Below are 17,667 nucleotides of genomic sequence, written 5' to 3'. Positions count from 1 at the left end.
TCGCTTTGATATCATCGTTTTGACCGGTTACCAACGGCGCATTCACACTTTATTTTAACAGACCAAGCATTTATAATACGACACTGCTCGCCTCACGCCACTGCGAGAAAAGGGAGAGACAGATTCAGAGTTAATAATTCTCCATACTCTGATCACCCCCATCCATCATTCTTCTTGCATAAACTTCTGTGATGACAGATTAAGCCTCGTCATATATGCGTTAAAACGCCATCTTCCTGTCTCCTTAATTTTCATTTTTGCACTTGAAGGCTCTCTTTGTGTAGCCTTCAAGTGCCACATAATATACTGCAAATGGCCACAAACGGTAATATCTGCAACCTTTTCTTAAATTCTCCTCCATGTCCCTTACTTTTTACCCTGATCCTTTGCCGGTTGCTCCACTCCCACCAATAGTATCCCTGCTCCAATAGGATTGTTGGCGAATTCATGCTTTCTCTCTCTTTCTATCCTCGCTGGCTTCGCCCAAGTTAAATCATGGTCTTGGGTTATGCTGACTCTCACTTAGGAGGACCTTCGCAGCCCCCTGACCTCAGTCCAAGTCTTGCGCCGTCATGGAACCCTGATGCGTATCCTTTGTTAACTCTTCCGTATCAAGAATACAGCAGCTCGCAAATCACAGATAATGGACTAGGTCAGCCCGTAATGCCGTGGCAACAGCTCCCAGGAGATGAGCCAGGAGTCGACTCTACTTCTTTTACGGCGCTACTCAACAGCCCTTTTGATTCATTGACCACGAGTCCGACGCCTACAGCGGATACACCATTGGCCTTGACACCGGTCGCTCAAACTGCCGTACACAACGACGGCCACTTCCAGGCTTCACAGTACGGAATTGCTCCTGGATATCGGCCCCAAGCTGCTCCTGGCATCATGATACGGCCCAAACCCACGCCTGTTATCCCTCAGGCCGACCCAGATGATCATGATGACCAGCCTATTCCCAAGCGCAAGCGAGTTCAGCGTGAAGGGCCACCTCGGCTTCCGCCTTTCTTGAGAGAAATGCAAGCTGATGCGAGGAAAAGACAGGCTGAGCTTGCGGCAGCACAAGCTCGGGCTGCTAACCCTCAGTCCTCCACTGTTGACTTGACAAGTATGGATTACCTCCCGCATTTCGCTTTCCTTTTGCTAACTTTTGAATCTCATCAGTTAACGACGATGCTGCTCCGCCCGCGCCAGTTGATCCCAAGGAAGAAGAAATTTGCTATGGCATGATCAAGACCCGCGCAAACTGCACCCGAGTTCCATCTCCAAAGCCCGGCATACAGAGTATGTGGGGCGCTAATTATCAACCCAGCATCAAGGTTGTCCTCAAAAAGATCGTCAACGATCGGAGTTCGAAAATCCCCATTATTGATCACACAAGAGAAGTAATCGGTTTCGTCGACGCTTCTTCTGCCAATGCTTTAGGGCCTCTGTTGGACTTGAACCTTCGTGTCAGGACCGACGCCCGTATTCCTCCACAACCTATTGCGCCAGGGCAAGAGCCTGGCCAGCCTGTGTCACGTTCTTATATTCTCGACATCGTCTTGTATGGACCTTTTAAATATGCGAGGAACGTTGGCGTTTTTATGACGCGATTCAACATAACTCTTCAGCAGCCCTATATCGTCCAGAGTGGCATCAAACTGATCAACCCGCACCACCCGGAGCACTTGCAATCCCTGAAGAAGCCACCCAAGGCAAATACTAATCGTGACCTTGGCCGTTCTGGCACTGTTACCAATTTCACCCCAAGAACTGTTGAAGAAGTTCGCTCCGAGGTCATGGGAGTATTCGATTCTCTTACCAGGAGTGACGAGTTACCCACCATGGATCCCCCAGCATCTATCATGACCCCTTTGCTCACTCACCAAAGACAGGGGCTCTACTTCATGATGGCCAGAGAGAAGCCACGTGAGCTGCAGCTACAGGAGAAAGGCATGGTCTCATTTTGGCGGACAAAATCCAACATGAATGGACATAAGGTGTTTCACAATGTCATCACTGGCGAGAACCAGGCTGCCGCCCCCTCAGATACTCGTGGTGGCATACTTGCTGATATGATGGGTCTTGGCAAAACGCTTAGCATCCTGTCGCTCATCTCAACCACGGTCGAGGAAGCCCGGCAATTTCAGCATCTGTTGCCTGAGCAGCCGTCCGCCCCGGAAACTAAGCCGACAAAGGGCGACATGAATGCCTCGCAGGCACCGCTGGGCCTTACCCCGGTGGTCCGAAATACCAAGGCCACCTTAATTATATGTCCCCTCAGCACCATTACTAATTGGGATGAGCAAATCAAGCAGCACATAGCTCCCGGTGAGCTTTCCTACCATATTTACCATGGACCCAATCGTATAAAAGATATAGCGCGGCTCGCCTCATACGACATCGTTCTCACTACCTATGGATCCGTCTCCAACGAGCTCAGCGCTCGTCGCAAAGCCAAGAGCGGCACTTATCCGCTTGAGGAGCTTGGGTGGTTTCGCATTGTTCTGGACGAGGCGCACATGATTCGTGAACAGTCTACCATGCAATTCAAGGCTATCGTTCGTCTACAAGCCCAGCGGCGATGGGCCGTAACCGGAACTCCCGTCCAAAACCGACTAGATGATTTTGCAGCTCTCTTATCGTTTCTTCGTCTGGAACCATTTCATCATAGAGCGAAGTTTGTTCGCCACATTGTTGAGCCATTCAAAGCTTGCAATCCTGAAATTGTTCCCAAGCTCCGTATTCTCGTCGATACAATCACGCTTCGTCGACTAAAAGACAAGATCGACTTGCCCTCTCGAGAGGATCTCATTGTTAAACTTGATTTCACCCCAGAGGAGCGAAGTGTATACGATCTCTTTGCAAGGAATGCGCAGGACAGGGTCAAAGTCTTGGCTGGAAATTTCACTTCTGGGGCTCTTGGCGGGAATACCTATATTCATATTCTAAAAGCCATTCTTCGCCTCCGCCTGCTTTGTGCGCATGGCAAAGATCTACTTAATGAAGACGACCTGGCAACCCTGCGAGGTATGTCAGCAGAGATGGCAATCGACATTGACGAAGACGACGATAAGGTGGATGGTCTTTTACTTTCCCACCAGAAAGCACATGAAATGTTTACTTTGATGCAAGACACCAACAACGATACGTGCATCCAGTGTAACAAGAAGATCTCCTCCCAAGAGACACAGGCGATAGACGCAGAGAATGAAGACGATACCCTAGGATACATGACGTCTTGTTTTCATGTTGTTTGTCGATCATGCATAAAACTCTTTAAGCAGCGATCTAGGGCTGCTTATGCACCTGGCCAAACGTTTGCCCCCTGCATCGTTTGTAACGCCCAAGTCCCGTTTGGGTTCGTTGATATCTGCAGATCCGACGTTGAGGGTGAACATGAGGGTACTCTAAAACCTAAAAATACTAAAGCAAAGCATAACGGAAAATCACTCGATAGATATGACGGACCCCATACCAAAACAAAGGCTCTCCTTGAAGACCTTCTCAAATCCAGAGCTGCAAGCGAAGCTAACCCTCATGAACCTCCCTTCAAGTCTGTTGTCTTTTCCGGTTGGACCTCACACTTGGATCTAATCGAGCTGGCGCTTAAGGAGGCCAACATCTCATTTACAAGATTGGATGGTAGCATGACTCGCCAAGCACGCACAGCAGCAATGGACAGCTTCCGCGAAGACAATAGCATCCATGTCATACTTGTCTCCATCATGGCTGGTGGCCTGGGTCTGAATTTGACCGCTGCCAACAACGTATACGTGATGGAGCCGCAATATAATCCAGCAGCCGAGGCACAGGCAGTCGATCGTGTACATCGCCTTGGACAGAAACGACCTGTGCGTACCATCCGATATATTATGCACAATAGCTTCGAGGAAAAGATGCTTGAGCTGCAAGAGAAGAAAGTGAAGCTAGCCAGCCTCAGCATGGACGGCCAGAACAAGGCGCTCGACAAAGCAGAGGCTGCGAGACAGAAGCTCATGGATCTTCGTAGTCTTTTCAAATGAAGAGACTTTGCTATTTATCATGAATATGATGCCACACGACTCCCATAACGACGTAATGAATATTAATATTGCGTGTTTTCTTCTTTTCATTTTCGAGCTTCGATACACCGACTTTTTTTTTTTTTTTTTAAATTATAACCTTTATATTTCCTTCTGCATTTGATAAAGCATACGTACGCATATATGCTAAAAACCATTTATTTTATTGATTCGCTCACCATCCCACTCGACAACATCTTCACATTGGGAGAGCTGGGCGGATTTCTAGGAGGCAGAAGAGGGAATTATTCCCCCCTCCTTTATTTCTCATATATATCTTTATATATCATTATATATCATCTCATCTCGGGTATGGCAAACACTCTGGTTCCGCGGCATATTGTGGCATTTTATACACACCGAAGCTCTCACGAGCCACGCCTAATCTTAGCGGCGCCCGGGATCTGGTGACATTTGGCTTACATTTTCTTTTTGTTCTTTGATTCCCCTTTTTCTTTTTTCTTCATTGGGATGGATCAACGAGTGCATGGATAAACTCGTGAATATATGGGAGGAATTAGTCCGCATCTATGATTGATATTTGCTCATCAAAATATTACTATTTCTTTGAATTTTGTTATTGCGTGTTTGAAATGTGATTTAATTTCAAGGGAGTATCATCTATGTCCTTTTTTCCCCCTCCACATCGACATTTTCTACCGAATAGGGACTTGGTGGGAACTAAAAGTGATATTGATATAATAAGATCCTTGTGAAAACATGTGCCTAAATAATGGCGCTCATTGCCCGCCCCCCTTGGATCCTTTTATGCTCTTGACACGTCCAACGCCATACACCAAAAAGACCAACAGCTAACAAATTAACTTATCTAACAATAGTTCATTAAGCGGTCGTTAAAAAATAGCAGTGAACATTGCCGATTCCCCTTTTCTCTGTATTCAAAAAGGGAAGACATAAGAATATTATGGCTGATCATCCTCCTCGGCCCCAATAGCAGCCCATTCAGTGCCCTGGTTCACAGAGCTTAATCTGGCACACAGACTCAGCAGCACCACAGTCTCTGTTGCAGCGTAGTGATTGAGAGAGTCCGAGAGGATTTTCATGTGACGGCCAAAATTGCTTTCCCACTTGCGGATAATGTCGGCAAGATTGTTGACCCGCGACTCAACGCTTTCCAGGGTCGAAGCATCATGCTGTGCTGACCCTGAGCGCGGGGCGCTACTCCTGGAGGCCTGGAAACGCCGCCATTGGTCGTCGGTCATGGTGTCGGGCTTATTGCCGCTAGACAAATCAGGGTCGGACTTTTCAATTTCACGGGACAGGAAGCTCGTGTAGGCAGCGAAGATGCTGCAGGACTGCATAAGCTTTGAGTTGACCTAGACAAGGAGTAAGATGTTAGTACGACGTTGGCAAGGGGGAAGAATGGGGGGTCAGGCCATTATACCTTTAGTAGCTTGCTATTGGTGAGCATACACTCTTTGAGGCATGTATCCAAGAAGTCTACATGGTCTTGCATCAGCTCATCCACTGTCCGGTTGACTCCAGATTTCTTGTCAAAAGGGTCGTCTTTGGCTTTCAGACGAGACATGAACTTTGTCCAATTTGGTTCGATTACTTCTGCAGTGCAGAAGTACAGGACTTGCTGTACATAGATGAGCATTCTTGCTCGTAGCGTCGAGGCTCGTCGCTTCCAGATTTCGAGCTCTTGGTTGACGCCTTTGTGGGTCCAGGTCACGCCCTTGGTATGGGTTTGCCAGGTCGATGATAATTGAGATTCTAGGGTGCGTAGAGAAAGCAGAAAGCGGAAAAGTGCCTGATAACGCCACACAGTCTTGCGGCTGATCACCAGAGAGACCGGGAAAGGAACAGAGTAGTCAAGTTGGAGCGATGTAAAGCCCGTCGCGTTCTTGTCTGGCTCAATCGGTGCCTGGTTGGTAACGGGCTGCATCACCTGGCCTGACTCTATACCCGTGATGTTTACAACCCGCTGAAGATTGTTGATGAGAGTAATCTCATTCATCTCCACCTTGACATCCTCCTTGAAGGGATCAAGCGAGGCCACAGTCCCCGGCTGGCGCAGAACTATATCCAGCAAAGACTGCAGCTTGCTTGTATTAACAGACTTGACGGGCTTTCTCAATTCTGACGAGCCAAGCTCAAGGAAGTATGAGAATGAGTCTGATGGATCGAGGAAGAAGTAATGCTTGAGCGAACGCAGCCTCAGTGGTAGCTCATGTGTGGTAAGTAGCAGCTGCATGAGAGACTCATTGGCATGGGCATAGGCGTTGTTGACGTTCTCAAGGAATCGTTTGTCGTCGAAAGAGGTTGGTAGCTCTGTCACTATTTTGCTAACATCCACCCCGCCACATTCGCGAACGACGTTGAGATATTTTCCGGCCAGCAGCACCTTCTCTTTGACGCCCTCCAGCTGTGGTGGCACGTCTTGATCGCGAATAGTATATCTCCTCTCCCAGTACTCATCGATGTAATCTCGCTCGAGCCTCTCTCGTCCTATACTCTTCTGTTCCCTAATCATAAACTCAGAGTGAGGATCATGGATACTACCATGGTGCAGCCATTCATTTAACATCTTCATATATGGTCGACTTGCGTCCCGCAATAATGACGTTAATAGTGATCGGGCAGCCGGGTCACCACCCATAGACTCTAATCTTGAGGCTAGCAAGCCCAAAACTCCGCCGCCCTTGCAGACTTTCAAGGCTTTGGAACTTCCAGGAACGAGATCTCCGCCCTCAGCAAGCCTCTCAAGGACTTTTTCGTAGTCATCGATTTCATCGTCATCCTCCTCATCGCTTTCATCATCCAGCAGCGCGTTCTTCTTCAAGAGCTCTTGTGCCATGGCGTAAAGGTGGGATAGCATCTGGCATGTAGGCAATGTATGTATGTGGAGGACATGAACGGTAAATGATTCGCTCGTCAGAAACTGTGTTTCGAGCTGAGCAATCATGACCAGGTAGTCCTGCAAGCACTTTCTCACAGAAGCACACAACGCATGATTAACCGCGCCGAACTCTTCACGGCTCTGCACGTCGACAAAGGCTTCCAACGCTGAGTAGTAGGTGGCCATCTTCAGCATGGACTTTGTCAAATCATGCAAGCTAGGGTCAAGACCTGGCAAGATTCGAAATGGCGGCCCAGACAGTCGATCTCTCTCCTCGAGAGGAGTGTAGCCCCTAGCATATCGAATGTACTGCCCCTCATAGCCCATGAAAACGTATAATAGATCTTCCACAATGGCTGCCTCCTGAGCCTCCAGCGTTAACTCGTTCAGAGGTTTCGGCTGTGGCGCAAACGGAATCGCGAAGGCAATGGGAGGAATCGAAATTCGCGAAGCAAGGGCGGCAGAAGTATGCGGCAGAAGCGTTGCCTCGGGGTTCCAGGTAGCTAGATTATAAGTGTTAGCTCTCCGTTAGAAATAAAAAAGTGTCCAGCATATGGATCGTCTCATCTCTCATCTTGTTTTCACAAAGAAGGAAAGGTAGGCCGTACCTGGGGGCGTCTCTGCCCGCATCTCTCTCTGCCGCAGATCGGTAGATGATTTTTGTCTGCGCATTTCCGCCGGCCTCTGTGCTGGAGGCTGCTGCTGTTGCTGCTGTTGCTGCTGCAGCGTCGATCGTCTTTGCGGCTGCTGTTGCTGCGACTTCGCAGGGCTGTTTGTCCGCGAAATCACTCGCTCCACGTGAGCCTCAAATGTCCTCTCCGTGACTTTGCGCTCCTCGTAGCGCCTCTCGTCCTTGGCCCTGCTCGCGGCCCTCGCATTGCCTGCTGGCGACGATCGCTTATGTGATTCGTTGTTGCCAAATGGGCCCGCCTCTGCATTCTTCGCATCTGCCGCGCCCCTTCGGAAGTTTCCATTGGCTCCAGGAATCCGGGATCGGTCGTCAGCAAAGACGCTGGCGCGGCTCGATGCCCTCGTTCTGACGCCAGACATCGCAGGTTTTAGCTACATCCGAAGCTGGTGTGTAAAAGGACGTGCCCGCCTGTGCTGTCACTTCGAGACAGCCTCAGGGGAAAATTGAAAAATTGAAAAATAAAACACCCTTTACGCTGTCAAGATCATAGGGAATTGGTATCAAATTTTCTTCTTCTCTCTGCTTGTGGTGTTGTATCCGTCACAAGTTTTAGCCCATGCTTGGGTATAAGTTGATTGTGGCTTGTATGTCATAAAGAGCAGGCAGCTTAAGCTTGTACCGACCTTTGCATTGCTCTCTCTATTGACCAGCCATAGTGGGGTGCAACACGGCCATCAGGCGCGTCGCGGTTGCCAGTCCATACGCCGGATTAACACTAATTACGCTTCCGGCTGCAGCTTGCTCTCTAATGTGGCGCCTGCTGTGGCGGTGCGCTTGTGCCGTCGTGCTTGCCGCCTCACCCCACCAGAAGGTACCTACGTATTGCGTACCTGTGCTGGAGTTGCAGGGAAGCTGGATGCGTAGGCCCAGTGTTTGCCTGATAGCAGCAACACCAACACCAACTTCGTCTTTCTCTCAGCCTTTCTCGCAGCCTCATCATCCCTTCCACTTTCTACATTTTCTGCCATTCCTTCTTGCTGTTGATACATTCACTGGCACTTTAGGCCAAACTACAATTCACACAATCCGCCAAGATGTTTATGGCAAGATCTGAATATGGCAAGCATCTCCCCGCGCTCTCATCTTCCCTCCCCTCCTCGTTTCTAGAGCTCTTGGTGAGAGCACACGAAGAGACAGAGGGACTCTAGAATAAGAATGGACATGCAGCCAGATTGATACACCAACAGACGGCCAAACAGTAAAAGAAGCTATGTGCTAACTGCATTCTCCCACCTCCAGATCGGGGTATCAATACCTTCTCCCCCGAAGGCCGTCTCTTCCAGGTCGAATACTCTCTCGAGGCAATCAAGCTCGGCTCCACTGCCATCGGTATTGCCACCTCCGAAGGTGTCATCTTGGGTGTCGAAAAGCGAGTCACCTCCTCCCTCCTCGAAACCTCCTCCGTCGAGAAGATCGTCGAGATCGACCGCCACATTGGCTGCGCCATGTCCGGCCTCCAGGCCGACGCCCGGTCCATGATCGAGCACGCCCGCGTCGAGTGCCAGAGCCACGCCTTCAACTACAACGAGTCCCTGAGCGTGGAGAGCTGCACACAGGCCATTTGCGACCTCGCCCTGCGCTTCGGCGAGGGTGCTGATGGAGAGGAGACCATCATGAGCCGACCCTTTGGTGTTGCGCTCCTTATTGCGGGTTTCGATGAGAATGGACCCCAATTGTTCCACGCAGAGCCTAGTGGCACCTTTTATCGATTCGACGCCAAGGCCATAGGATCAGGCTCAGAGGGAGCTCAGGCAGAGCTGCAGAACGAATACCACAAGGTCAGCTCCCTCACTTATACATATTACTATACCGAGACAACCCGCTAACGAGGATATATTGGTAGTCTTTAACAATTACTGATGCAGAGACCCTGGTTCTCAAGACGCTGAAACAGGTAATGGAAGAGAAGCTGGACTCCAAAAATGTGCAGCTGGCCAGTGTGACCAAAGACAAGGGCTTCAGAATATACACAGATGATGAGATGGCGGCTGTCGTCGATCGACTACCATCAAACTAATCAATTATCATATGCATAACGAGAATAGAAAATAATTGCATTGCAGACTTGCTTTCCTTTCCAATCACTCGAGTAGCCAAATGAGTGAGTGCGTGCATGCAAGGCCACGCAAATAGCCGCCATATATATATCATTATTACTATTTAGGTAACCGTGGCATCATACATATCATATCAACATGAATTCTTAAAAGTAGAAGAAAAAATCCATCGAATGCAAGACAAAATTATCGCAGTTGTGCTGATTTTCCGCATTATTAGATTTCCCATGCCAACAAAAACCCTCCTACCTTGTGCTTCTTTCATCGAGCTATGCCCTCCTTTTTTCGCTCTGACGAACCACCATTACTCCTTCATAAGTGCTGCAAAAAGTTGTTTCAAAAATCCCTTCAAAATGAGCGCTACCTTGTATCTCAGAGCTTTGTGTTGAAAGCAGAGAGAAATAAAGAATAATAATAAGAGATTAAGAAAAAGAAAGAAAAAGAAAAGAAATCCCTGTTATTGTGAGCTTGATTCCTGCCAATCGATTACTTGAGTCTCTCTCCCCTTTCTCTCTTTCATATTTCCGCTCATGCTTTTCTTCTTTTCTTCTTTCTCCCTGTATATTGTGCTTGTCTCTCTAAAACATCAGACATTCTATACCGTTCGTTAGTTTAAATCGTCTCGTAGTTCGAGTCGCGCGAGTTCTGTTTCGATTGCTAGTATCCCGATTGCGTAATGTGTTCTTTCAGCCTTGGCCAGTACTAACCGCCGTTCATCGCTTGATTCTAATTCGTCGATTTTCTTATCAATTCGGCGAGGATTTTTCCATATGGAAGATGGGAAATCATTGATAATGGTTGGTCGCGAATATTCTGGCCCACCCATCGTGCTTGCTTTGATCCATGCAGATTCACATCCACAAGCAATTTGCATGGCGGACTGCCATCCTGTGAGGCGCGCGATGTCATGCATTCTCTGGATAACCCATTCTCTCTGTGCAGTTTCTTTATACTAAAAAGCCTGTCAACATACATTAAATGTAAACAGAAGGGAAAGAGGTTGGGAAACTGTACTCACTTGAATCCCTGCAACAAAGACACAAAAAGAGCTCTCAATGAGGGCAGCACCCAGATAGGTGTTTATCTCTGCATACTCAGAACAATCCGCGGCAAGTCCAAAGGCAATTTGTCCAATCTTGAGGGCAAATCCCGCTGTCTTCTTTGCCATTAATCCTGCTGCCCTCATTGCCACTGGAGGCATTGAGGGATGGCTTCTATACAGATGGATGAATCCCATGTAATAGTTCATCCAGATTCCGGCGATGGAGTATGTTTTAAAGTAAATAGCGCCGCCAAAAGGCGTCTTTGTTCCTTTTTGGTCACCAAATTCGCCGTTGATGGGCTGGAATCCGGGACCAAGACGGCTCTTGAAAATCTCAAAGGAGCGGTAGATGCTATTCCATTCCTGCAGCGCAGCTTCATAGCTCGCTTCGGGATCAACATCTTCTTGTGAATCGCTCTGCGGTGTGTCGTCTCGCGGAGGACTAAACCCCATGGGCGCTTGTACTTTACCAAAGGTTGGAAACATGCCCGGAAACATTGTTGGGGATCCAGCTCCTGCTCCACCACCTTGGGCCTCTATGGCTTTCTGCTTCCGAGATAAATCCTTCGAAACAAAGTCTGAAAGTCGTCCAAGTAACAAGATCAAATGATCATATGTTCCATACCTAACGATGTGTAAACCATTAGCAGCCATCTTATAGAAGCCAACAAAAATAAGGGGGGGAGTCAGAAGTATAGGGGAGCCTGTTTTTTCACGTACGCCGCAGAATATGTTGAGAAGGGAGCTCTCGGAGGAATCTGTGTCCAGCATTCATACTCCATGCTGTGTTCCAGTTAACACCACAGTTTCGGTCAACTAATGGAATGGGAAGAGCTTACAATAACTTAGTGCCCCCTAATATGCTTTGATATACGTCCATTTTACAGTACCACCAGAAGAGATCACAAATAATGTCATATTTCTCAATCTCTTTATCGGTTGCTGGAGTATTCCTTTTGTCAGAAGGCTGTCTTTCTCCTTCGCCGAAATCTTCAGGAGTTACAATGAGTCCTGTTATAGCATGTATAAAATCGTAATCCAGGGTATTTAATCCCCCCTGTGGTAATACTGGTTGCTGATTAGAGCCATAAAATTGGGAGTTTATGTGGCCCAGTTGGTATCCAGTGGCTTCTTGGCCTTGACGCATACGCTTTATGGGGAAGCATGATCGAGTCATGTCCCCTAAAGACATCTCGCGGAACAGAATCCTTGCACCGAATAGATGATTGCACCACTTAGTATGGTCAGACGACCAAACCTCAAAGTATCCGAGCAATAGAGTGGCGGCAAGAGTTGCCGGTTGAGTTCTCTTAGACGGCGACTTTACACTTTTGGCTACACGGCGAATAGCGCGATGGTAATGCTTCAGTGCTGCTGTCGGAGGGCTATCTCGAAGCTTGGCAAGCTGAAGGCTTGCTAACGCGAGCATAGCATGAAAAAGCCCTGGATGTTGAAGTGCCAGTGTTGGAATGGCGTCTATAAGATAGTTAGCAACGTAACATAATCTGGCCCTTAAGTTATGATGATATACTTACAGCTCCACAGACTCTGTCCAGATCCTGCTGCCGCTCTGTTTTTACCTCTCTCCGACGCACAAGATATGTTTCCTTCAAAAATTGAAATTCCAGGCCCAGTGATATTGATAAAATGCATGAAGACCATGTTTACGCCACCAGCCCAGTATTCGGCAGAATAGGGAGTCTCCATGTACGCCAACACATCGTCATTCTGGGCAAAGGCTGAAAAGATGCTTGCGTCTGCAGCATTCAAAGTCCAGCGCTCTGATACCATGTTCTTAACAGGCGGCAGGTTTCTTCTAATGTCCGGCATATCGTCATCAGAATCGGGTATGGAGGCTTCATCATCCAGCATATCAGGTTCCCATTGCTTATTCAGGGGCTGAGGGACAGCGACGCCTGAGTGGCTACTGAGTTCATTGTCACCATTTAAATGGCCGAAAGTAGTAATCGCATCCTGAGTTGTAGCTCCGTCTGGAACCGAGAAAAAAAGGGCCTCGGGAGGAGGAGCCGTAGCAAAGTAGCCAGGTCCTCCGTTGGCTTCTGCCGCAAGTAGGGGGTTAGGGAACTGTGTATTATAGGGAGCCTGCAAATATTGGTTTGGAACCATATTGTAGCCTGGTGCGTTTTGTAACAATGGCCCTTGATGAAAAGGATGCCGGTATGGTGCTGCAGCCGGCTGAAGAGGCAAGCCATGTTGATGATGGTCAAAAGAAGGAGGTCTCGGCGCAATAGCCGGAAATAGCCCTCTTGATGGCTGCCTTCCGGGGTGTGTAGACAGCGGATCACCTGCAATGCCCGATGGCCCAGAGGAATAGATTCCTTGACTAAAAGGGGACGAAAAGGAGCCAAGAGGTTCCTTAAATATGACTCTTTGGCTATATCCTTCGCACTCGCGTCTCGACTTGATGCAGTTGTTGCAAATTGGCCTCCCTTCGTCGCATTTTATTCGCCTCCTGCGACAAGCTAATAAAGGCATTCTATGTTAGACAGGTAAAATCGAAGCATAAGAGAAATGTAGAATATATGGCGTCAAGAAGAGGTAGATTCAAACAACTACTCACTGAGACAGCCGGTCTTGGTTCGCTTCCTGGTAGTGCCTGTCTTTTTGCGATTCGCCTCGTCCTTCTCTCCGTCAATTTGCAGCGAGGAGTTTCCCTGGCGCTCATGTAAGGGGGCCTTTGCTGCTGCCATAGATTGTTTTTCCATCATAGTATAATTTCTTTTGAGATGTTGGATACTGAATTCTAACTTTCCTTCCTCGTTGATTTAAAATCGGATACCGATGCAAGAAAGTGTTTCGACAGTGCTGAAGAAGTGACCAAAACGATTCCAAGGGAATAACTTTATATAGAAGAATATAGCTTTGAAGCAGGCAGAGAGATAATGTACCGTAGGCAATAGGGAGGGAAAATCACCATGTGAGGGGGCAAGACAGGAGTACGGCGGCCACAAAGCCCACAGCGGTACGGCAGAAGAAAAGAAAGACGACACCACTTGCTGCTGTGCTCAGCCACTGGGAGAAGAAGACGGTATTAGCACGCCTTGCCGAAAAGATGAAAGCATCAAATAGCGGATGGACAGGAGGAGGATAGTAGCAAGTGGAACATGGCTGGTGTAACCCGAGAGCAGAGCGGATGCCAGGATGAAGCGTCGAGCGGTACGAAGATGAGGCCCGCTTGTGATCACGATCACGCAAATTCGGACGATACCGGCGACGAAAAGGTGCGAGATGAAGCAAAGAAGGAAAGGGATTAACGAGACGCAGGATGGTAATGGAGAAGAGAGTAGTAAAAGGCCTGAAGAATGTGTGTAAAAGAGGAAATTTATATGGCAGCAGAAAGTGAGTAGGAGAAAAGGAAGAGAAGAGAAGCAGGAAGCGAGCAGAGCAAGCGCACATGCGAGTGACGAAGAGTCGTATCCCGGCAAATTCTTCTTTTCTTGTCGACGGAAAAGTACTGCTAAGTACGAGTACTAAAGCATCTCGAGATTTTTGACGAGGTGTTGAAGAGGGCGTGGCGCTTTGAGAGGGGGGAGGGGTGGAGCAAAAAAGACGAGAAAATGCAGTGCAGACGGCGGTTGCCCAAGCCAGGGGAGGAACTCCCCACCAACTTACCTGTATTTCAGTTCCTGGAGCCAACTACCACCTTGTACTTGGCCGAGGGGTCGCTGTTGATGCCTGGAGTTAGCGATGGAAGTATCCTGCCAGCAGAGATTGTGGATGGAGATACTTTTCTCAACACCGTCGGGTATGCCGTCAATAACGCGACAGCATAAACTGCACGTACCTGAGAGTAAAACGGTGATGGCACCGCTAATACCGGGCAAGTACCAGTGGCAAGAGAGAGATTCAGAGCACCCAAGGCTCATACCTATAACAGAATGCAATCAGCCACTTTGACTTATGTAGATCCCACCTTTGTCGTTAGCTATGCCGGGTATAATGCCCAAACCAGCCTTTAGTACCTATCCAATACTAAGAGCAGTTGTTAGCTGACACGGCATGGATAGGACAAACGACAAACTGAAAATGCCGCGAGAAGGATACAATCACGATGTATACAAGTATATACATCGTCACGTCCGCAACGAGTGGCACCAGAAGACACAAGCACCAACCTTGTCCTGTCTCAGAGCAGCTTGGACCAGAGGGTAGAGGCAGAGGGCTTGATGCGCAGACACACAGGAAATCAGGTTGTACCTACGGCGATAGTCGTACCCTATGGCTTCAGACAGCCGACAAACCCCAAACTAGGTATTTTTTCCTTCCGATCGAGACCCAACTAAAGGGAACCAATCAACGGCTCAGGTTGGCGCCGGTCCGGCAACCACAGGTGCACTCTTGGAAGCTCTCTCGCTCGCCGCGGGAGTTCGCAGAAAGGTCGCAGCACAGATGGGGAGGGGCAGAGGCGTGGATCGCAAGAAGAACACGAGGGTGCTGGGATGCCGGGATGTCAAAGATGCCAGCTTGGCGGATGGAACCGTGCTGTTGGTAGACACAGATATAAGGGGGAGAGGGGGGAGACGAGTTGGAGGGCACCGAAACCAACTGATTACTTACTTACTTATTTACTCACAGCGTAACTGACTGGACTAAAGGTTTTGAATCGATAGACGCTGGGAAATCAAGGTACCCAGAGGTAAGCAGAGGTAGAGACGCCGAAGTTCTTGGAGGACGGGGATGGCTGTTCTTTTGTTCCCCTCTTTTGCCTCCTCGCCTTATCTGTTCAGGTGGGTGGTATCACCGACGGAATTGGTCATCCAGACCTGCAAGAGGGGGAGCAAGGAAAATTGTTTAACGCTTCTGTTTTCAGGTCCCTGTACTCATGAGCGAGCGAGAAGAGCAAGCTATATAATAAAGGAACGCCGTCCCTTGCTGCACATGGCAGGCACCGAGGACGAATAGAACGACTCTCCTGCTGGACTGGCAACTCCAGCCGGCGATCAGGCCCGGCATTAGCCCACAAGGCTAGATATGCATGTTAGACGCCCAACTTTTCTTTTTATTATGCCATGCCAGCTTTGCCCATGCACAGAGCTCAGTCCAGCTTCTCCTCCTTGGTGTTAATTCTGCGGCGGGCACAGGCCAGCTTGTGAACAGGAATGGGACGCTGCCTCAGGGCTGACAACGCCATCGTGGAGATGCGCCCATTGTCCGCTGTCCGAGTCTCTTATTCTGAAGTTGACTGTTTGGAGACACGCTTGCAGTCGTCAGTTGCGTTGGTGCCTGTATCTTATCTTTCCCCCAAGAGGAAACACCTGATAGGTCTGGGGAAAGGCAAGGACAAGAAAGGCCATAACAATGATCGGAATACTTTCCGATCCACGAGAAACAAACCAGATCAATAGAAACAATTGCACGAGAAAACGGCGAAGATGGGGGCGAGAGAAGAGAGCGGAAGCCAATTTCAAGCCCCCCTTGCTATGCATAGCTTGTCGGCAACTGCAGTAGGAAAAGCAGAACGAGGCTGGCCTATCAGCAATTGACTGCTAGCCTGTATGCATCGAAATCATAGCCACTGCATTGCGGATAGTTGTCTAGCCAGGCCACTCGACACTGTCAATCAACTGCGCAACTGCTCGTGTGAAAACCAAGTGCGCTGGCCTTGGCCTTGCTGGCAGCCAAATACCATCCCGATATCTTGCTCAACCGACTGGGTTGCCAGCCTGTTCATGCCAGCCTATGCTGGCCACGTCTCACGATACCACACTTTTCATTCGCCAAATCTCAGTAGTTCCCCTCTCAGCTGCACCATTACCCCAGCCAGCCTGATATGATTCGAGGATGAACTTCACACCAGTCCCAAAATCCCTGTCCACGTCTCTCTCTTCTTTCCTTTCTTTTTTTCTTTTTGCAACGCCAACGGTGAGGCGACGGCGAAAGGCGCCAGAAAGTAAAACACTGTGTCGCACAGCCAGGACGGGATGTTGTCCAAGGTTGCAAGTGTTTGTATATACGCCAGCCACCAGCCAGACCATATCAGACGGCAATTACCGCCCAGACACTCTCCTGCGTCCTAAGTGGACCTCTGCAATTAGCTAATACAGCTGCTAGATACAGCCTTGCGGGCTGTGGTTGCAGCAGGTCTAAATGTATGTTTCAAAGCTGGGTGGGGACTCGGGATCTTAGATGGAGAGTCGCCCGATGCTACCAGGCGTTAATCTCAATACCGTCTCTCCTAGTGCATCCAGTATTTAACTAGCAGATGCGAATAATATTCCTGTTTTGAGCGTATCTCCTCAGGCATACTGGTATCTGATGGAAAAGAGACAGAGTGTAAGCTATATGAAGTACAGTGTGAGTTTATATACCAAGTCATTCATCGCTGCTTTCTCTATCACCTCTACCTCCTCTCTACAAGTTCAGATTTTGCCATTTTCCACTTATGAAGTCTCCCACTACCCCTGGCACATACATATACTCCATTCACATTCATCCATCCATCCATCCATCCATCCATCCATCCATCCATCCATCCATCCATCCATCCATCCATCCATGATCCAGCCGCAAGCCCAACTTCTGGCTGGCTTGCGGAACATGGTTGCTCTAGATCATTAACCTCATCGCCCATCCGCCGCTTATGCCGGTCGAATTATGTTTCTGTGGTACACAAACCAGTCGCCACGTGCTACCTAAAATATCTTGACTCACATTTCCCATGGCATGATCCTTTACCGCCCTTGCTGTTCAAGAAGGAAGCCGGCCGCGGCCGCGGCAGCAGCAGCGTGCGAGTACAACTGTGGTTGTGGTTGTGATTATATACCTAGCTGTCGTGGTGCATGGGTAGAGTTGCACCATGTCCTGGTTTACGGCTTCCTGCGTCATCTCCAGAGTTACATACCGCCTACCTTGCATGGATGAGATGCTCAATAGGCGTGGAGTCTACTATGTAGGCTAGGGGATCAGCACACACGGACACAAACTTATCAGATCGTCAGCATTTT

General features: G+C 48.8%; 5 protein-coding genes across 5 annotated transcripts; 2 read left to right on the top strand and 3 right to left on the bottom strand.

The window, feature by feature from the left end:
• Positions 1 to 495: 495 nt before the first annotated feature.
• On the top strand, positions 496 to 4,613 carry GGI43DRAFT_428952 (SNF2 family N-terminal domain-containing protein; the record flags this gene model as incomplete). The annotated part of the gene is made up of 2 exons (XM_083209037.1): positions 496 to 1,111; positions 1,168 to 4,613. 2 exons carry the CDS (start codon positions 496 to 498, stop codon positions 4,008 to 4,010), a joined length of 3,459 nt encoding a protein of 1,152 aa, XP_083058284.1. The 3' UTR covers positions 4,011 to 4,613.
• Positions 4,614 to 4,621: 8 nt separating this feature from the next.
• Positions 4,622 to 8,239, bottom strand: GGI43DRAFT_410911 (gamma-tubulin-complex subunit SPC97). The gene is made up of 3 exons (XM_083206666.1): positions 7,521 to 8,239; positions 5,455 to 7,415; positions 4,622 to 5,386 (listed from the first exon to the last, which is right to left on the bottom strand). Exons 1-3 carry the CDS (start codon positions 7,960 to 7,962, stop codon positions 4,973 to 4,975), a joined length of 2,817 nt encoding a protein of 938 aa, XP_083058283.1. The 5' UTR covers positions 7,963 to 8,239; the 3' UTR covers positions 4,622 to 4,972.
• A 204-nt stretch (positions 8,240 to 8,443) lies between these two features.
• On the top strand, positions 8,444 to 9,665 carry GGI43DRAFT_410910 (proteasome core particle subunit alpha 5). The gene is made up of 3 exons (XM_083206665.1): positions 8,444 to 8,662; positions 8,843 to 9,381; positions 9,447 to 9,665. The coding sequence occupies exons 1-3, from the start codon at positions 8,638 to 8,640 to the stop codon at positions 9,618 to 9,620; spliced, it is 738 nt and encodes a 245-aa protein (XP_083058282.1). The 5' UTR covers positions 8,444 to 8,637; the 3' UTR covers positions 9,621 to 9,665.
• Positions 9,666 to 10,158: 493 nt separating this feature from the next.
• GGI43DRAFT_115477 (Zn(II)2Cys6 transcription factor domain-containing protein) lies at positions 10,159 to 13,714 on the bottom strand. The gene is made up of 6 exons (XM_083198967.1): positions 13,284 to 13,714; positions 12,238 to 13,185; positions 11,542 to 12,178; positions 11,423 to 11,485; positions 10,679 to 11,327; positions 10,159 to 10,612 (listed from the first exon to the last, which is right to left on the bottom strand). Exons 1-6 carry the CDS (start codon positions 13,429 to 13,431, stop codon positions 10,268 to 10,270), a joined length of 2,790 nt encoding a protein of 929 aa, XP_083058281.1. The 5' UTR covers positions 13,432 to 13,714; the 3' UTR covers positions 10,159 to 10,267.
• Positions 13,537 to 14,413, bottom strand: GGI43DRAFT_115544 (uncharacterized protein). The gene has a single exon (XM_083198968.1). The coding sequence runs from the start codon at positions 14,117 to 14,119 to the stop codon at positions 13,634 to 13,636; it is 486 nt and encodes a 161-aa protein (XP_083058280.1). The 5' UTR covers positions 14,120 to 14,413; the 3' UTR covers positions 13,537 to 13,633.
• Positions 14,414 to 17,667: the final 3,254 nt, after the last annotated feature.

Source organism: Trichoderma evansii, assembly GCF_050947405.1.
Source record: "Trichoderma evansii strain SZMC 28006 chromosome Unknown GGI43scaffold_17, whole genome shotgun sequence".
NCBI lineage: Eukaryota > Fungi > Ascomycota > Sordariomycetes > Hypocreales > Hypocreaceae > Trichoderma > Trichoderma evansii.
Note: the sequence above shows the minus strand (reverse complement) of the source record. Positions and strands in the feature narration are given on the sequence as shown.